The sequence below is a fragment of the Bacidia gigantensis genome (genome assembly GCF_019456465.1).
Source record: "Bacidia gigantensis strain McMullin 20006 chromosome Unknown contig_255, whole genome shotgun sequence".
NCBI lineage: Eukaryota > Fungi > Ascomycota > Lecanoromycetes > Lecanorales > Ramalinaceae > Bacidia > Bacidia gigantensis.
This window is the reverse complement of record NW_025408605.1, coordinates 1,108,134-1,123,132: the sequence shown is the minus strand read 5'-3', so window position 1 is coordinate 1,123,132 and position 14,999 is coordinate 1,108,134. Positions and strand designations below refer to the sequence as shown.

At 50.1% G+C, this 14,999-nt stretch overlaps 8 protein-coding genes across 8 annotated transcripts; 4 read left to right on the top strand and 4 right to left on the bottom strand.

Annotated features, from left to right (window-relative positions):
- Positions 1-170: 170 nt before the first annotated feature.
- KY384_007075 (uncharacterized protein) lies at positions 171-2,747 on the top strand (the record flags this gene model as incomplete). The annotated part of the gene is made up of 1 exon (XM_044815568.1): positions 171-2,747. One exon carries the CDS (start codon positions 171-173, stop codon positions 2,745-2,747), a length of 2,577 nt encoding a protein of 858 aa, XP_044667442.1.
- A 395-nt stretch (positions 2,748-3,142) lies between these two features.
- Positions 3,143-3,943, bottom strand: KY384_007074 (uncharacterized protein; the record flags this gene model as incomplete). The annotated part of the gene is made up of 2 exons (XM_044815567.1): positions 3,143-3,762; positions 3,886-3,943. The coding sequence occupies 2 exons, from the start codon at positions 3,941-3,943 to the stop codon at positions 3,143-3,145; spliced, it is 678 nt and encodes a 225-aa protein (XP_044667441.1).
- Positions 3,944-4,250: 307 nt separating this feature from the next.
- On the top strand, positions 4,251-5,443 carry GPI8 (glycosylphosphatidylinositol anchor biosynthesis; the record flags this gene model as incomplete). Its single annotated transcript, XM_044815566.1, has 2 exons — positions 4,251-4,654; positions 4,708-5,443. The coding sequence occupies 2 exons, from the start codon at positions 4,251-4,253 to the stop codon at positions 5,441-5,443; spliced, it is 1,140 nt and encodes a 379-aa protein (XP_044667440.1).
- Positions 5,444-5,667: 224 nt separating this feature from the next.
- On the bottom strand, positions 5,668-7,187 carry KY384_007072 (uncharacterized protein; the record flags this gene model as incomplete). Its single annotated transcript, XM_044815565.1, has 2 exons — positions 5,668-6,753; positions 6,909-7,187. 2 exons carry the CDS (start codon positions 7,185-7,187, stop codon positions 5,668-5,670), a joined length of 1,365 nt encoding a protein of 454 aa, XP_044667439.1.
- Positions 7,188-8,607: 1,420 nt separating this feature from the next.
- On the bottom strand, positions 8,608-9,771 carry KY384_007071 (uncharacterized protein; the record flags this gene model as incomplete). The annotated part of the gene is made up of 1 exon (XM_044815564.1): positions 8,608-9,771. One exon carries the CDS (start codon positions 9,769-9,771, stop codon positions 8,608-8,610), a length of 1,164 nt encoding a protein of 387 aa, XP_044667438.1.
- Positions 9,772-9,779: 8 nt separating this feature from the next.
- On the bottom strand, positions 9,780-11,952 carry KY384_007070 (uncharacterized protein; the record flags this gene model as incomplete). The annotated part of the gene is made up of 3 exons (XM_044815563.1): positions 9,780-11,328; positions 11,427-11,797; positions 11,848-11,952. The coding sequence occupies 3 exons, from the start codon at positions 11,950-11,952 to the stop codon at positions 9,780-9,782; spliced, it is 2,025 nt and encodes a 674-aa protein (XP_044667437.1).
- Positions 11,953-12,723: 771 nt separating this feature from the next.
- Positions 12,724-13,489, top strand: KY384_007069 (uncharacterized protein; the record flags this gene model as incomplete). Its single annotated transcript, XM_044815562.1, has 2 exons — positions 12,724-12,973; positions 13,167-13,489. 2 exons carry the CDS (start codon positions 12,724-12,726, stop codon positions 13,487-13,489), a joined length of 573 nt encoding a protein of 190 aa, XP_044667436.1.
- Positions 13,490-14,007: 518 nt separating this feature from the next.
- KY384_007068 (uncharacterized protein) lies at positions 14,008-14,996 on the top strand (the record flags this gene model as incomplete). The annotated part of the gene is made up of 2 exons (XM_044815561.1): positions 14,008-14,320; positions 14,377-14,996. The coding sequence occupies 2 exons, from the start codon at positions 14,008-14,010 to the stop codon at positions 14,994-14,996; spliced, it is 933 nt and encodes a 310-aa protein (XP_044667435.1).
- Between the last annotated feature and the right edge of the window lie 3 nt (positions 14,997-14,999).

The following is a 14,999-nucleotide window of genomic DNA, read 5'->3' as shown; positions in this document are numbered from 1 at the left end:
GATTTTCCTTTTCTTTCCAAGATGACCATAGCGAGTCTGCCCTTTTCGTTCATTAAGCGCTCGTCAAAGCCATCACACTGCTATCACTACGGCGCTTTCCTATCCAAACCATCTTTCACATGTCACCATGAAACATGACTCCAGAGATCAAGTAAGACTTGCTGACGATAATGTACCTGCCACGCGAAAATATAGACCTCCTCTACGATCAATTCTGGGTGCGCTATAATACGCAGTCCGACCCCGTCCTCGTGCTTGTCGCTCTCGAGCCAGACGCCCTATGTGCATGTCATATTCTGATAGCTCTCTTCCGAAATGACAACATTCTCTACAAAATACGGCCGATTTCTGGCTATGATGAGCTCAAACGTGTTGGAGAGACCATGGTCTGGCCAATGAAAAAACATAATGGAGGGGAAGGTGGTCTAGTAGTGTGCTTGGGCGTTGGCGGAATGGTAGATATGTCGACTGTCCTCGGCCTGGACGAGATAATTGAGGGTACAGATCCCGCAGACGGCGTCGAAGTCTGGCTTATGGATGCACGGCGACCATGGAATCTGGGGAACGTGTTTGGTGGCGATCCGAACGATATGCTCGAGTCTGGCATTCCAGACGATACAGAAATATCGAGCGAGCCGCAGAAAGATAAGGGCAGGATTCTACCAGGATACAAGGCTGGACAAGGGGGTATCATTGTATACGACGATGGGGACGTCGAGCAGCAAATGATAGCAGAAAGGGATGCCTACTGGGCAATAGTAGAAATGCCCCATTTTGAGGAAGATGGATATCTCTCAGGGGACTCTGATTTGGAAGAAGATGAGAATGTTCTAGATTCAGTAGAGATTGACCTGCCTAACGAGAGGAAACGAAAGGCTTCGATGAATGGTACAGACGATGCAAGCGATGTGGGAGACCAGAGAGCGCGTCAAAGGCGGCGGACCAACTCGGACGGCTCACAGTCACTCTATGCAGGCGACCCACCAAATGGCATCGAAGAACCTACGGGCTCCCAATACTCCTCAAGGGCAAATTCACCATCAGTCCAGGTACCTTCTTCCGCACCTCAGACACTTCTACCTCAACGCGCTTTGATAAGACGTCTCACCAGAGAACGACGGAAATATCATAGAGTAATCAGCAAATACTATGGAACAGGCTCTTCGTACTCCGAACCAATCTCCTCCATGATGTATTCTTTGGCAGAGGCGAAGGGCCGTGAGAATAAAGACATGCTTTGGCAGGCTATTGTAGGTGTTAGCTCATTGGAGCTGCATGGACGAAGCATGGCGGGCGTCGGCATATCAACATCACTTGATGCTGGAGGGTCTGCGGGATGGGGCGGTGAGCGCGGAGAGAGGATTCGAAGTCTACTACGAGATGAAGTGAACCGATTATGTCCCCCCGACCTTTCTGACCAGAATAAGGATCAACTACGGGGCGAAGCTTCGGGGGTCATACCAACTACAGCAAAATCACCCCTGGATGATTCCATACGGCTTTCTCCTGAGCCCCGCTTCCTACTTATTCGGCACTGGTCTCTGTATGAGAGCATGTTGCACTCACCCTATCTTGGTGCTAAGCTACATATTTGGAATGATCAAGGTAGAAAACGGCTGCACAAGCTGCTAGCTAAGATGGGCGTCAGCCTGAGCCAATGTAAGCAAAGCTATACCCATATGGACATGGATCTCAAGCGTGGCCTGCGGCAGCGACTCCTGACTTACGCCCCTGTCTATGGTCTGGATGGTCTAGTCCCTCCAAAGGACAGAGAGAAGAAGGGCTGGGGTTTCGTCAAATGCTGGGGTTGGAAAGGCTGTTTTAGTGCGATTGACGTTGGTGTCATTGTGGGCGCCATACTTGAGATCGGCAAGCATAGCCTCGAAAGTTCCAACAGCACAAATGGATCGGATCACCGAAATAATCTAAGGAATCGAGCGGATCGAGCGGAGATAAGCGATCAATCAGGGGCGCTGGAGTCAGAAGAATGGGTAAGCAGATTTTGGCAAGCCTACGATGCTCTAGAAGATGTCGATGCCCTCAAGCATGCATTGCCTTCCGCTCAGCATTTGCATCGCGCCATACTTCGAACAGGAACTTCGGTTATAGAAAAGCGCCAGATCAGACATCTTAAAGCTTTTCGAATGGCGGTGGTCAAGGAGGGTCCAGACGTCGCACTATTTACCCATCCAGGAGCTTTGACGAAGCTGGCGCTGTGGGTTGCCGAAGCTATTGCTGAACAAGAGAAAGATCACCGGGGCCAGGCAGGAAATCATGGTAGACCCACACCCTTGGTAATGGCGACTTTGAATGAGGCGAGAGGAGTCTATGTTGTTGTCGGCACGAACAGTGGAGGAGGTGTCGTCGATTTCGTCGCGAGGGCGAAAAGACGAGTCAAGCTACAGGAAAAGACGAGGAGGAGACTAATACGGAAAGAAGAGAGGGATCGCCAACGACGTGAAAGGAAAGCTGAGAGGCAGAGGGCCAGTGATGCTGGATCAGATGAAGAAGAGGAGAGCGAAGAGGAAGATGACGAAGACGATGAAATTGACGACGAAAGCGATGATGACGATCTAGAATTTGCAGAGTTCGGCGTGAATCGATTCGGTCTCGCTTTTCAAGAAGTTGTTGACGAGACCAGCACCAGGGTGCGAATCGATAGCTTTGAGAACAGCGTAGTCGAGGTGAAAAAGGAGGATCTCAGTGGATTCTTGGAGCGCTTGAGCATGAAAGTCGTGGTAGGATGAACTTGCCCCCTCACGCTGAGTATACATTACATTGGAGTCTATATATATTGCTACTTTCTCTCAACTTGCCAGCTTCTTGCATCAGCGCGCGACACATGGGTGAAGGGGAGGCCTATCATAGCGAGAGGTGCTTTGGCAGGCGTCTTAAGGTACATATAATTTGGAATGCTTTTGAATCTGCTGCAAATACTCGTTCCATTTATCTGTTTATTGGAAAAAGGCAGTGGATCGCCACATCCATCCAGTCCGGATGAGCCATCATCACCGACCATACACAATTGCTCTCAGCTGGACCACACCTTTTGCTTCTTCTATATCTATGCTGAGGAATCGTATTCGTCATCATACACATAATAATCCTTCATTGACCCCTACCAAACGAGCCCATAGTTGACTCACTTATCCGCCAACCTCTTCTCCACCTTCTCCCTCTCGCGCTCCCTAATCTCCTTCAACTCGTCCTTACTAGAATCAAATCTCCCATTGGCCTGATTGAACGGATTCTCCGCACTCTTCTCAAACTCCTTCCTCACAACCTCCTGTCTCTGATTCTTCCTTAGCCCGGGATGCTCCTGCTCCACCTCCGGCATCCTCCTCGCCTCGTACGCCGCGTACGCTGCTTTGAACCTCCGCTCGGGATGCCTGTCCACTTTCTCTGCGTTGTTGTTGCCAGATGTCAGGTTGAGCGCGTCCAGCGCGTTTTCTATACCGGTCGCGTTGAGACTAGGGGTGGCTTTGGAGGTAGATGTGCTAGGGGTGTCGTCGAGGCTGGAGAGATCGAGGCCTTTGGTCTTCTTGGTGGCGGTCTTGGAATTTTTGGGCTGAGAGCGTGCAGTAGAAGTCTCTTTCTCATCGGCGGCGAGCAGGGCGTCTTTCTCAGCTTTCTTGCGAGCGGTTTCTGCCTTCTTGGCTTCAGCATCGTCCCTGTGGTCATTGAATGAGTTCAAGCTTCTGGGGAAGATTAGGTTGGAAGGGAGCATTACTTCTTCGCGGTTGATTTGGCTCCCTTTGACCACTGTGAGGCTTCTGCTGCTTCTTTCTTGGCGCCATCAGCTACCGCTTTTTGGGCTGCTGCTTCTGCTTTCTACAGAAGATTGCAAGTCAGCAATGAGATGCGATAAGAGAGTGAGCGTAGTACTCGCCTTCGCATTGCCAGCAGCTTTCTTTGAATTCTCGGTCTTTGGTTTTCCACCCATCTTGAATGATATGTAGTGTTCAAAGGATACGGTAGAACAAAGGTAGAAATGGTGATCGAACTTATTGATCGAAGTTCGCGCCTTACGTGCGTCATTCCACGCCAAGCCAAGGCTCCGTCTCCGCCTCGCGCGCATTCATGATTTGTAAATCCAGACTCTCCCTCAACTCCCTTCTCGTTGCACTCCGTACATAATTGCTCTCTGACTTTGTAGGAGCTTGCATTTCACACTGCGCTCTTATGATTTGACATGACGTCCCGATAGCATCCGCTTGCTGAGAAGCACCGTCTCCGAGTCCTCCATTGCTATGCGACTCTCATCTCTCCTCCAGCTTCCTCTCGCCCTCCTCTCCCTCCTCACATTTGTACCTTCTCCCACCAATGCTGGAACACACACATCCAATTGGGCCGTCCTAGTCTCCACCTCCCGATTCTGGTTCAACTACCGCCACCTCGCCAATGTGCTCTCCCTCTACCGCAGCGTTAAACGCCTCGGCATACCCGATTCTCAAATCATCCTCATGCTACCCGACGACATGGCGTGCAACCCCCGCAACGTCTTTCCAGGCACCGTCTACAACAACGCTGATCGCGCCCTGGATCTTTACGGCGACAACATTGAGGTAGACTATCGGGGCTACGAAGTCACGGTCGAGAACTTCATCCGGCTGTTAACGGATCGGCTGGGAGAGGACGTGCCGCGGGGGAAGCGGTTAGGCAGTGACGCAGGAAGTAATGTTTTAGTCTACATGACTGGCCACGGAGGGAACGAGTTCCTGAAGTTCCAAGACGCAGAGGAGATAGGGGGTGGGACCTGGCGGACGCATTCGAGCAGATGTGGGAGAAGAGACGGTACAATGAGATGCTATTCATGATCGACACTTGCCAGGCAAATACGCTATACAAACATTTCTACTCGCCGAATATTATCGCGACGGGGAGTTCGGAGATCGATCAATCGAGCTACTCGCATCATGCAGACAATGATGTCGGTGTTGCCGTGATTGATCGGTGGACGTATTACAATCTCGATTTTCTTGAGAAGGAAGTGGAGGGTCCGACGAGTAAGTTGACGATGGGAGATTTGTTCGATTCGTATGATGAAAGCAAGATCCATTCGAAGCCAGGGGTGAGGTGGGATTTGTTTCCTGGAAATGAGAAAGAGGGGCGAGAAAGGCTGCTGGTGGATTTTTTCGGTAATGTGCAAGGGGTGGAGGTTGGAAACGAGACCGAGTGGCAGGAGGATCTGAGGAGGTTGAAGGATATCATTGCAAGAGCCAGGGAGAGGGAGGGTTTACAGGGACAAGATGCGATTCCGCCAATATGGAACGACGTTGGTGCTGGCAAATTTGCTGAAAAGAACTCAACCAGGAAAGGGGTAGAAGGAGCTGCAAGAGTGGAGGTTCGAGGTAGCTGGAACCAACAGATGCTAGGGATCGGGACTTTGCTAGGATGTGCCATGCTCTGGGGTGGAGTTTCCTGGCTCGAGTCTTCGAGATAAAACATTTCTCGCTTCATTCTACGCCCCGAAAAGGTCAGCGATATTTCTGAATCGCTCCTTTTCCCTCATTGCTGAGCTTCGCAAATAATGATCTTCAATGGAAACATACTACAGAAGGAGAATCCTTGACCCAAATCTCATTCACTATCTTTTCTGTGTATGAGAGGAGATCCCGCACACTACAAAATTACACCGCTATCGTCTCACTCGTCATTCTTCAAGATTTATGCATGACTTGCAGTCCACCTTCTCTTTGGCCTTGCCGGCTCCGACACATTACCATTCCTCTTCACTTCTGATGTCCAAAGCCCATGCTGCGGCAATGGTTTGACATTACCTCGATCATTGTGCCTTGGGTGCTCGGCACTCTTTGTTGAAGTAATGTCTCCGACCTTTGGCCTCCCAGCATCGCCTCTCAACCCACCTGTGTCTTTCGGTGGTGTGATTGTCTCGGGGTCAGATGAAGAATTGGTAGGTAATCCTTGAGGGCCTGGCCTACTCCAAAGACCTTGACTCGAGCCGGCAGTAGTGTTTGCTCTTCTGACACGGCCGGATGACCCGTCCTCTTCGAAAGAACCTACGCTTTGTCGAATCGGTTTCTTGTCTTGCATGTCGTTGATAGGACTGCGATTTGCATGCTGACGCGTTGGGGAACCGACGTGCCTTTCATAGCGGTAAGGACTCTTCTCCCTTACTGGGGCGGTAGGACTTCTGGCTCTGGGAGAAGTGTTGTCAAGGAATCGACTTCCCGGTCTGGTGTGGTCAGTTGACGCTGTGAGCTTGATGTCATACTCTTCCGATAGACCTAACTTGAGCGATGACCTTCTGTTTCGTGGGAAGGGCGAGGGGCGATAGCCAAAATTTGAAGCACTGTCATGCTCGCCATGCTTTCGTACAGCCAGTGTCAACGACCCGAGGCCCACGTCTATCAGCACTGGCTGATCAGTCAATGCGCCAATCAAAGCATTACAACCTGCCCCATGGGTGACGAGGATCAAGACCGTGTAATCCTCGTCATTTTCGTCAGACTCCGAGACATTCGTCCTCACGTGTCGTAGCTCCTCCAAGCTTTCATTTTGTTCTGGCTGTTGAGACAGGTCGTTATTTCTATACCATGAGATCATATCATGCAGACCCTTCCTGAAGCGCTTGTGCATCGCACTCCATTCCTCGCCGTACTCACCTCCGTAACCCCATTCTAATGGGGGCCTCATGCTGTCCCATTGATAATCTACTCTCATACAGGCGTCCCGTGCATGTGCAACATAGCCTTGAGGTATCGGTTGAACAGTAGAGACAGCGTAAGATGGCTTTGGAGGGGAATAGCCAAGGCCATCTCCTGTTGGGCCATCAGAGCGGCTCGTAACATGCCGACTGGTTGTTCCGATTGCACTGAATACGCTGTGAGTATTTGCGCGTACCAGTTTTGGCAACGAGCTCTTCAAATCTGACAAGTCATCCATACCGTCAGGCACGCCATCATCACCATGCCACCCCCTGGGAAGTTTGATGTTTTGGAAGCAGCATTCTGATGCTGCACCATCTCGATAGGTTCGCCACGACGAAGCAAGTCAGCTTTTGCGCTTGCGACCATCAATCTAGAGCCTGGTGGAGGTGTTATGTTTTCGAAATAGTCGGGCGAAAGCCATTCTCCGAGGAAGGCATCTAGCCTCAACGTGGCCAACGCAGCCAGACTGTTTTTGGGTTCCGTGGCTGCTATCGAGCCAATACTATGTCGACCCATCTCCTCAGGTTCGGGGATAGCAGTCAGGTGCGAAGCAGTCGGATGATCAGAGGCAGAAAGGTGTGGGCTTCCCGAATGGGGCTTATGGGATTTGAGCTGTACATGCTTCGATTCCCTGTTTTGGAGCCCGTTCCAATGATGTAGTCCTGCACCTATGCCAATGGATGTCTGTACACAGCGCAGGAAGGGTGAGCTGTGGATCACCACTCGGTGGCGTCGTCGCTTGGCCTCGCTGGTGTGGTGAATCGGATGACTTTCACCCTCGAGTCCATTCTTGTGGCCAAGCCTGTCCGTCGAGGGGTCTTCTGGAAGGTTGATTATGCTTGCTATGCGCGCACCTAGAGCCTGGGCTTGTTTCCATCCACCATAGGTGAGGGGTGGGTCGTAGGGAGTGGGAGAAGTAAAGTGCCATTGCGGATCTGCTGCATCAAGCCTCGCCCCATGCCTAAGTCTCTGCGTCAGCTTTCTATTGCCTCATCAAAGGGCCTGGCTCGAGCTCGATGCACGAGTTGTTCAGACCTTGCGATAATTATGAACTCCGGCGGTTTCATCATGCATTTCGCAGCTCGTTCGCAGCATTACATCATCATTTCACGCAAAGGGAGGGCTCGCTCTGTGCGACAAAGATTAAATAAACAGAATGGATGATAGAAGTGAAATGACATGATGCCCGCCTAAATTTACTGGAACGCCCCACGCCCCGCCATCCCATAAAAGTTTTTAAGGTTAAATGAACGTTCCACCGGATCTGGCTGTAATAATACCCTACTCTAGAACTAAGGAATAATAAGGCATCAGGAACACGCCTGCTTAATCTAAGGGCCGTTCTAACGACCTTAGTTCTACACCCTCGGGTACGAATAATCCACCTCAATCATCACTACATTGGCACTCCTTTCCTGAAAAATACTGGTACGGAGAAGATGCAAAGTTACGATATGTACAGGGTGAGTCATCACGCGATGGAATTATCAGGCGGAAGTATTCCCAGCAATCGCAGAAATCATGAAGTTGATTTGAGAACGTTGGGAGAAGTCTCCTCTGGAGGAATCATAGGTCCATACTAGCCTGGTAACGGCATGCAAGGAATTCCCCAGAAGCATCACTGCTTGCGTATGAACGGCCTATTTCATCTCACCTAGCATATGTTCCGCCCTTGCACTGGTGCTATCCGTCATTCCTACTAGAGGATCACAGATGGCACGATCCATTCTCCACCACCAGCGGATACTGATAAGACTCGCAGATCACATCAAGTTCAGGCAAATCAGGAGTAATATTCTAGTATGTATGAGCTTCAACGGTAAGCCTATGGCGGGGATACACAGAGGCCATGCACGCGCTCGCATGCCTCCAAAATTAGCAATGCACACTTCACCTGATGCTTTTTCTCTCAAGCTTAAAGACACAAATTTCGCACTCAAATCCTTCCCTTCCGCAAATCCAGCCAGAATATTCGGACGCTTTCAACCTCTTCAAATCGCCGAATCACCCGGAGTCTTTTCTGTGCATGCTCCACCTTGGCGAGCTTGTCATTCATCTCGTGGTCTGACAACCCATCCGGCTCTACGGACAGAGATTCAACAGCCTTGCCTTTGCCCTTTTTCTTCGACTGATTCTCCTCCTGCCCTCCTTGACCGCTGGTCATCATGTTCTTTAGCTGGAGCCGGAATTTTTCATGGCCGGCAAGGTCCGTCACTCGTTCTCCTATGGCAATATACTTCAGTCGTAGATCGGGACATTGCGAAAGGATATCAATTGAATACGACAGGCTTTCGAAAGGAATCGAGCCGCCTCGGTCGCCAGCTCTCAGCACGATAAGGTGCAGAGCACGGAGTGATCGGAAAGCTGGGAGTATTTGCAGTAAGCTGTGATACACATGACTTTTCAGATTGAGCGCCAGCTCCTCTAATTGCTGCGCTTGCATAGCGAGCACGTGTAGAGTCTTGAGGTCAAAATCCCAAGATTCGTTCCTCTCGTTCCGAGCCATGACACGTCTCAGACTTTTCAGATGTGGTCTGAGTGCCTGCTTACGGATGCTCGTGATGTCCACGCCAGTTCTTGGATCATTCTCGGTTGACTTGGTCCTCCGTTCATGAAGAAAGAGTTCCTCAAGACCGGCATAAGTCGAGAGATACTTCAGCAGTGGGAAGGTCACGTTATCCGTATGGATACTCTTGAAAGCTATTGGAGAGTCGGAGTTGGTAAGCTTCACAAGCAAAGACCAAAAAGCGTCTTGAGGCCCTGTATCTAGAAGAGTGATACGTTGCAGGACTCTCAAATCCAAAGCTCGCCCAAGGATGGAGGCCTTTAGCGGGACGCACTGGAAACGCACGACCTCGAGCTGGATACCGTGGGAAGTACGCACGTATTCGTGCATCTTATCCAGATCTGTCAGGCCATCCGTTCTCTCGTCAGTGATGTAATCTCCATCGTTTGCCATGCTAGATTCAGCAACAGACAACCCATTACTTTGCAGCTTTTTGAATCGTTTGCGAGGTGTCAATACAGCATCGTTCTCGCTGTCCGACGTACTTTCCTGATTTTCTAGCGCATCCAGCCCTTCTTCGTCGGGGTGCTCCATATCAACATCTATTCCATCATCCAAAGGCTTGCTCTCTTCTGCCACGAAAATTGGTGCTTTCCCAACCAGATCAGAGCAATGAGAGCTAATGGAGTCATCTGAGTCGGAAGAGCTGTGAGCGTAATTTTTGGTGTCATTAGACTTCCAGGCCGAGCCATTTCCTTTGCTCTTGTAGGGGGAGCTTTCTTATAAAACGGGCTCGAGAATGGATCAATCGGGTTAATCGTTCCATTGGGGTAGGGGTGTGAATACGGGGGAATGATACCATTACTCTTTGGTTTGGTTTTATTCTTTACTGATGCCTGCTTCGAAAACGATTTGTCGGCTGTGGAAGAAAGATATGGCGAGGGAGCAAAAGATGCCGTGTTCTGGAGGTCGGGCTCCAGGTAAGGTGATGGCCCAAATGGGCTATTTTTATCCAAGAGCTTTCCCCACTTATAGGAATGAAGAGCCGCATTACTTGAGGCATTTGTCACTCCACTTATGGGCGGAGGTGGGAGTGTTTCAGGTAGATAATTCGGGTGCGGCTGGTAGCTATTTTGAGGTGTTGCCCATGGCTTTGTACTGAAGCCTCCTTTCGCGGAGTCGAGGCTCATGGGACTCGACATCGAGGCTCCAACATCATCAAGAAACTCTTCGAAGTCGAACGTATCAAGGACATTCCCAGATCCAGGTATTGGGGTTGGGTACTTTGGTGCCTTTGGCTTAGGAGGCTTGTACGACTTTGCAGGTGGAGCAGTCTTCTTAACCTCAACTCTGGAAGATTTGGCAGGCCGTGGAGCATGCTTAGAGATGTAGAGCTCTGCTAACTCTTTCATCATTCTGTATTTCTCTAAGCGACCTTTTTCCGATAGACTGATTTTGCCTCCTGGTTGTTCGTCCTCACGTAAGGAGCGCATAACGCTCTCCATTTTGGTAATTGTGGCTGACTTTTCCTCTTCCAATAAACATTGGCCACCGCCCAAGCCCATCGTCTTCTCTAATTTAGCCCCCTTTGGAGCAATGATTTCAAGGTCGAACAGGCTTGCGAGCAGGCCGTCTAAAGCCATTTTTTGATTGCGACGCTCAGTTTCACTCATTACTTGTTGACCATGCGCCGCTGGAGAGGCTGGGCTGTAGATGATCTCATCTTCCGTGAGTTCCGTGTCAGAGAGAAGCTCCTCCAACTCATTTGCTGGAGGATTTCCTGATCTTTGCAACTTTGCAGTATACTCTAGATCAAGCGTGAGAGTCAGGTTTTTCAGCGTGGCCGAACATGCCTTGATACACTGCCGTAGTTCAGGAATACAGTCTAGGTTGCAAAGTGCAATGATATTTAGGGCATTTAAGGTTTTAAACCCTGAAAATGCCCTCTGTCCTGCCCAGAAAGAGGACCCAGGCCTCTTTTTGCGTTTGTGAGCATAAGTCTGGGGTAAATAATTCGGCAGTGGCCCCAGGGGATCGGACGGATAAGGGGCTGGTAGTCCCGGTGGCACTGCAGGAATCGGCATGTGAGAATAGGCGCTGTCAGTGGATTTGATATCTATCCTCACGTGCAGTCGGCGGAGGTTTGGCAGCCTTTGCAACGTAGAGTACACAGGACCACTCAACTCGACTGGTACATCCCAACTTGATAGCATTAGCGGACCCGCCTATCAGTACGCATGATGGCTTACATAAAGCACTCCAAGATTGAAGCCTGCCTGATCATCTGCAAGATAGAAGTGCTCAATAACTTGCTCGCATCTGTTTTGGAATCGAATACGGTGCGAAGGCGAAGTAGAGACTCTCCATAGCTTGGCCTCGACATCCATGATCCGCGGGCCATCGTGTGTCCCAGGCGGAAATTCTTGATGTGCTGCGCGTAATTGTAGTCGCTTATGTTGATTGTTTGAAGGGCATCAGCAACCCTAGAAGAAACATTGCCCCGATCTTCCGTCTCAATGCAGGTTATATCGAAGTCGAGACTGCGGTATAGTTCGTTGCTAGCCAAAGAGTGGAATCGCTTCGAGAGGGTTTGTACAGTAAGAAGATCATGAATATCGACCTTATAAGTTTAGGTCAGCTGAGCATGATGAGGTGCTGTGGATCACTCACGTAGTTGATAACGTTCTGTAAGGTCTCAGGAGGCAACTGCTCGAGTTTGAGGGGACGAGTGAGATCCGAAGAAAGACCCCACCGTTCCGAGCGAACTGCAGTCATCCTTTATTTTGCCTGCAAATTCCCTTCTTTGGTTATTGACCGAGGAGCATTTTGAGAGTTCGGCGAAGCTATTGGTACGATTGCGCCTTTCACCTTGGGTTTCACAAGGGCGCAATGAACAGCATGGAAGAACGAACAGCCCCGGCAATCAGACCATCCGTCCTGACCTTAGTGGTTTATAGCAAGCGCTCAGAGATAGCTAGTGGCATATCAAGGGAGTATTGGTGATGAATCGCTTACAACAGCGTCTTGGGGAGCTCAAGGGTAATGTACCTTACCATCTTACCTTACACCTAGCCAATCGGTCTTACCTTACCTTACCGTATTGAATTTGCCGGCTTGGCGGGCAATAGAGGGCGGGACGGATGTCCATCACGGGCCGTTTTGAAACTTTGAATGAAACGTTCGAGGCCGCTCTGGCGCCATCCCTCCCACTCATCGCCATTGGACTTCAATCGGCTGAACTTTTCAGAGCCAATCAACACGGCATTACCTAGTAGATTGACGTTTTCATTCATTCTAATTTAAAGATGTAAAGGACAGTAATGGATAGCGAACAAGCATCGCTAAATCCGCAGACATGCGACGAATGTCTATCACAAGATCTTACACTCTTGGAGCACGTACGGCTCGGAATCTCTAACTACTTGTTCAGCGCAAAAATGTGGCCTTTCGGTCATATTCTGAACAGCTCGTATTCTCCTTTTCAAGTCGAGTTGGATGTCATTTGAGGATCTAGTCGCTGTGGAGAATGGCCGAGATTCAATCAGTATGGAGAGTCGGAGACAGGAGGAAGGAATGCTGAAGCAAACTCTAATCGAAAATTGCAAACGCCATTTAGTGCGTGCAAACTATGACCTCCAGGATAATCTTGTGCTCGCGAAATGGTGGACGACTTTTAGCATGAAAGCTGCCCGCCAGAATCAAATCGATGAAGCGGAGGACTGCGAACGAAGAGCGATCAAGCACCGCGAAGCAAACGAAATCATCGCATCAGATGCAAGGAAGGACTCGAGATCAAGTTCAGCCTCTGCTAGATGCAATCTCTAATCGAAGACTAATCAGGTCGAAACCCTGTCATCCTTGATCGCTAGTGGAGCGCTTTGTGAATGGAAATCTGTCCTGACTTACGGTGAGCGTGGCTTTGGACTCGGCATTAGTAGGAAAGATGGATTTGAAGGTGTTGATATGACAGAAGCAGAAGTCGATCATAGACTCAAATGAGGCGTCGCATACGGCTCTTCAAGTTCAACATGGTCGACAACCGAGGAGAAGTATACTACGGCAAGAGATGAAGTGTGACTTCCTCCCCTCAGACAGTGGCAGAGAGGTCCCGAAAGTCCGCTTGGTTAATTTGTACGCGAATGGTGACGTTGAAGAGGGAGAAGTTGTCAATGACCCAAGAAAGGTTCTACAGCATCACTATAAAGCCTATCGAGACATCAGTGAAGCAGTACATGCACTTTCGACAATTAGAACTCTTTTCTATGTTGAGGCTCTTAAATCCACAAACAACCCCTACAATACGCCGGACTGAGTCACGCAAAGGAGTTTATGTGGATGAGTTTTGGCTAAGCAGCTTAAAAGACCAATCTTCTTCGGCCAGGACTGCGGTTGTTTGGTTGGTTTTGCTCGGGTGAGGGAGGCGATATATCCAAGCTGCCGAGAGGACGCCATCCCCCGTAAGCTTTGATGCAACGAGAGAGAGTTTCGGAAAGCAAGCTGGCTCAGGAAGGCGGCTGTAGGTTAGGAACAGACAAGCAAATTCGGCGGCAGCGAGATGCGTCAATTGCTCAAGTTAAAAGCTTCACCGTTGGCTGTTTGGATTATCAGTAGTACATCTAGATCGCAGACGTGAGAAAGCTCCAAGAAGGTTTCTTCCCCCTCGCTTAGATTTGCTTTATCGATAAGGCGGGATGAAAGGATCGGAGGAGCCTCGGCATGACGTTGGCGCCGCGTCGCGCCATGGCTGTGATGGTGCGCCTGCAAAGTCACTTGAGTGATCTTTATCCCTCCCAGTCTTCGAGCGTCAAGACGTGATACTCATTTTATAGAATGTCTTCTTCTTCTTCTTCATCTTCGTTGAAGGACGAGCTTCCTTCAGCTTCTGAAGTCAAGAACGAAGTCGTTGAGGCTTCGAAGGAGGCTGCCTCTTCCATTCGATCTCTCGTGGCTGGCGGAGTTGGAGGAGTCTGCGCCGTTGTTGTGGGCCATCCGTTCGATCTTGTGAAGGTGCGCATGCAGACTGCTGAGAAGGGCGTATACAATGGCGCTCTTGATGTAGTCAGGAAGACTTTTGCCAGAGAAGGGATACGGAGGGGGCTCTATGCAGGTGTTTCGGCACCTCTAGTTGGTGTTACACCAATGTGTAAGACCTTCTGCGCACTTTTGGAGGAAGCTGTTAGCTTACACCTGGATTCATAGTCGCTGTCAGCTTCTGGGGATACGATGTAGGTCAAAAGCTTGTGCGGTCCTTCTCGCCCCAGACAGCCTCGAATACGACCTTCTCAATATCTCAGATTGCCGCCGCAGGATTTTTCTCGGCAGTACCAATGACACTCATCACCGCGCCCTTCGAGCGTGTCAAAGTCTTGCTGCAGATACAGGGGCAGAAGCAGCTTGCACCTGGAGAAAAGCCGAAGTATTCGGGTGGTCTGGATGTCGTCCGCCAGCTGTACAAAGAGGGAGGCGTCAGGTCTGTATTCCGTGGGAGTTTCATGACATTGGCAAGAGATGGACCTGGCTCGGCCGCTTATTTTACGACTTATGAGTATGTAAGACGGGTTTTATCTCCAAAAGATGAAAACGGCAAAGCGACTGGGGAACTTCGATTGTCTGCAGTGCTTGCCGCCGGCGGGACAGCAGGGGTGGCGATGTGGATACCTGTATTCCCAATCGATACCATCAAGAGTCGTCTGCAAAGCGCGGGGGCAGACCAACGATCGGCGGAACCATTCGAGGCCTGTACGCCAATGGAGGGATCAGAGCTTTCTTCCCGGGTATTGGACCTGCACTGGCGAGAGCCGTGCCCGCAAATGCAGTGACAT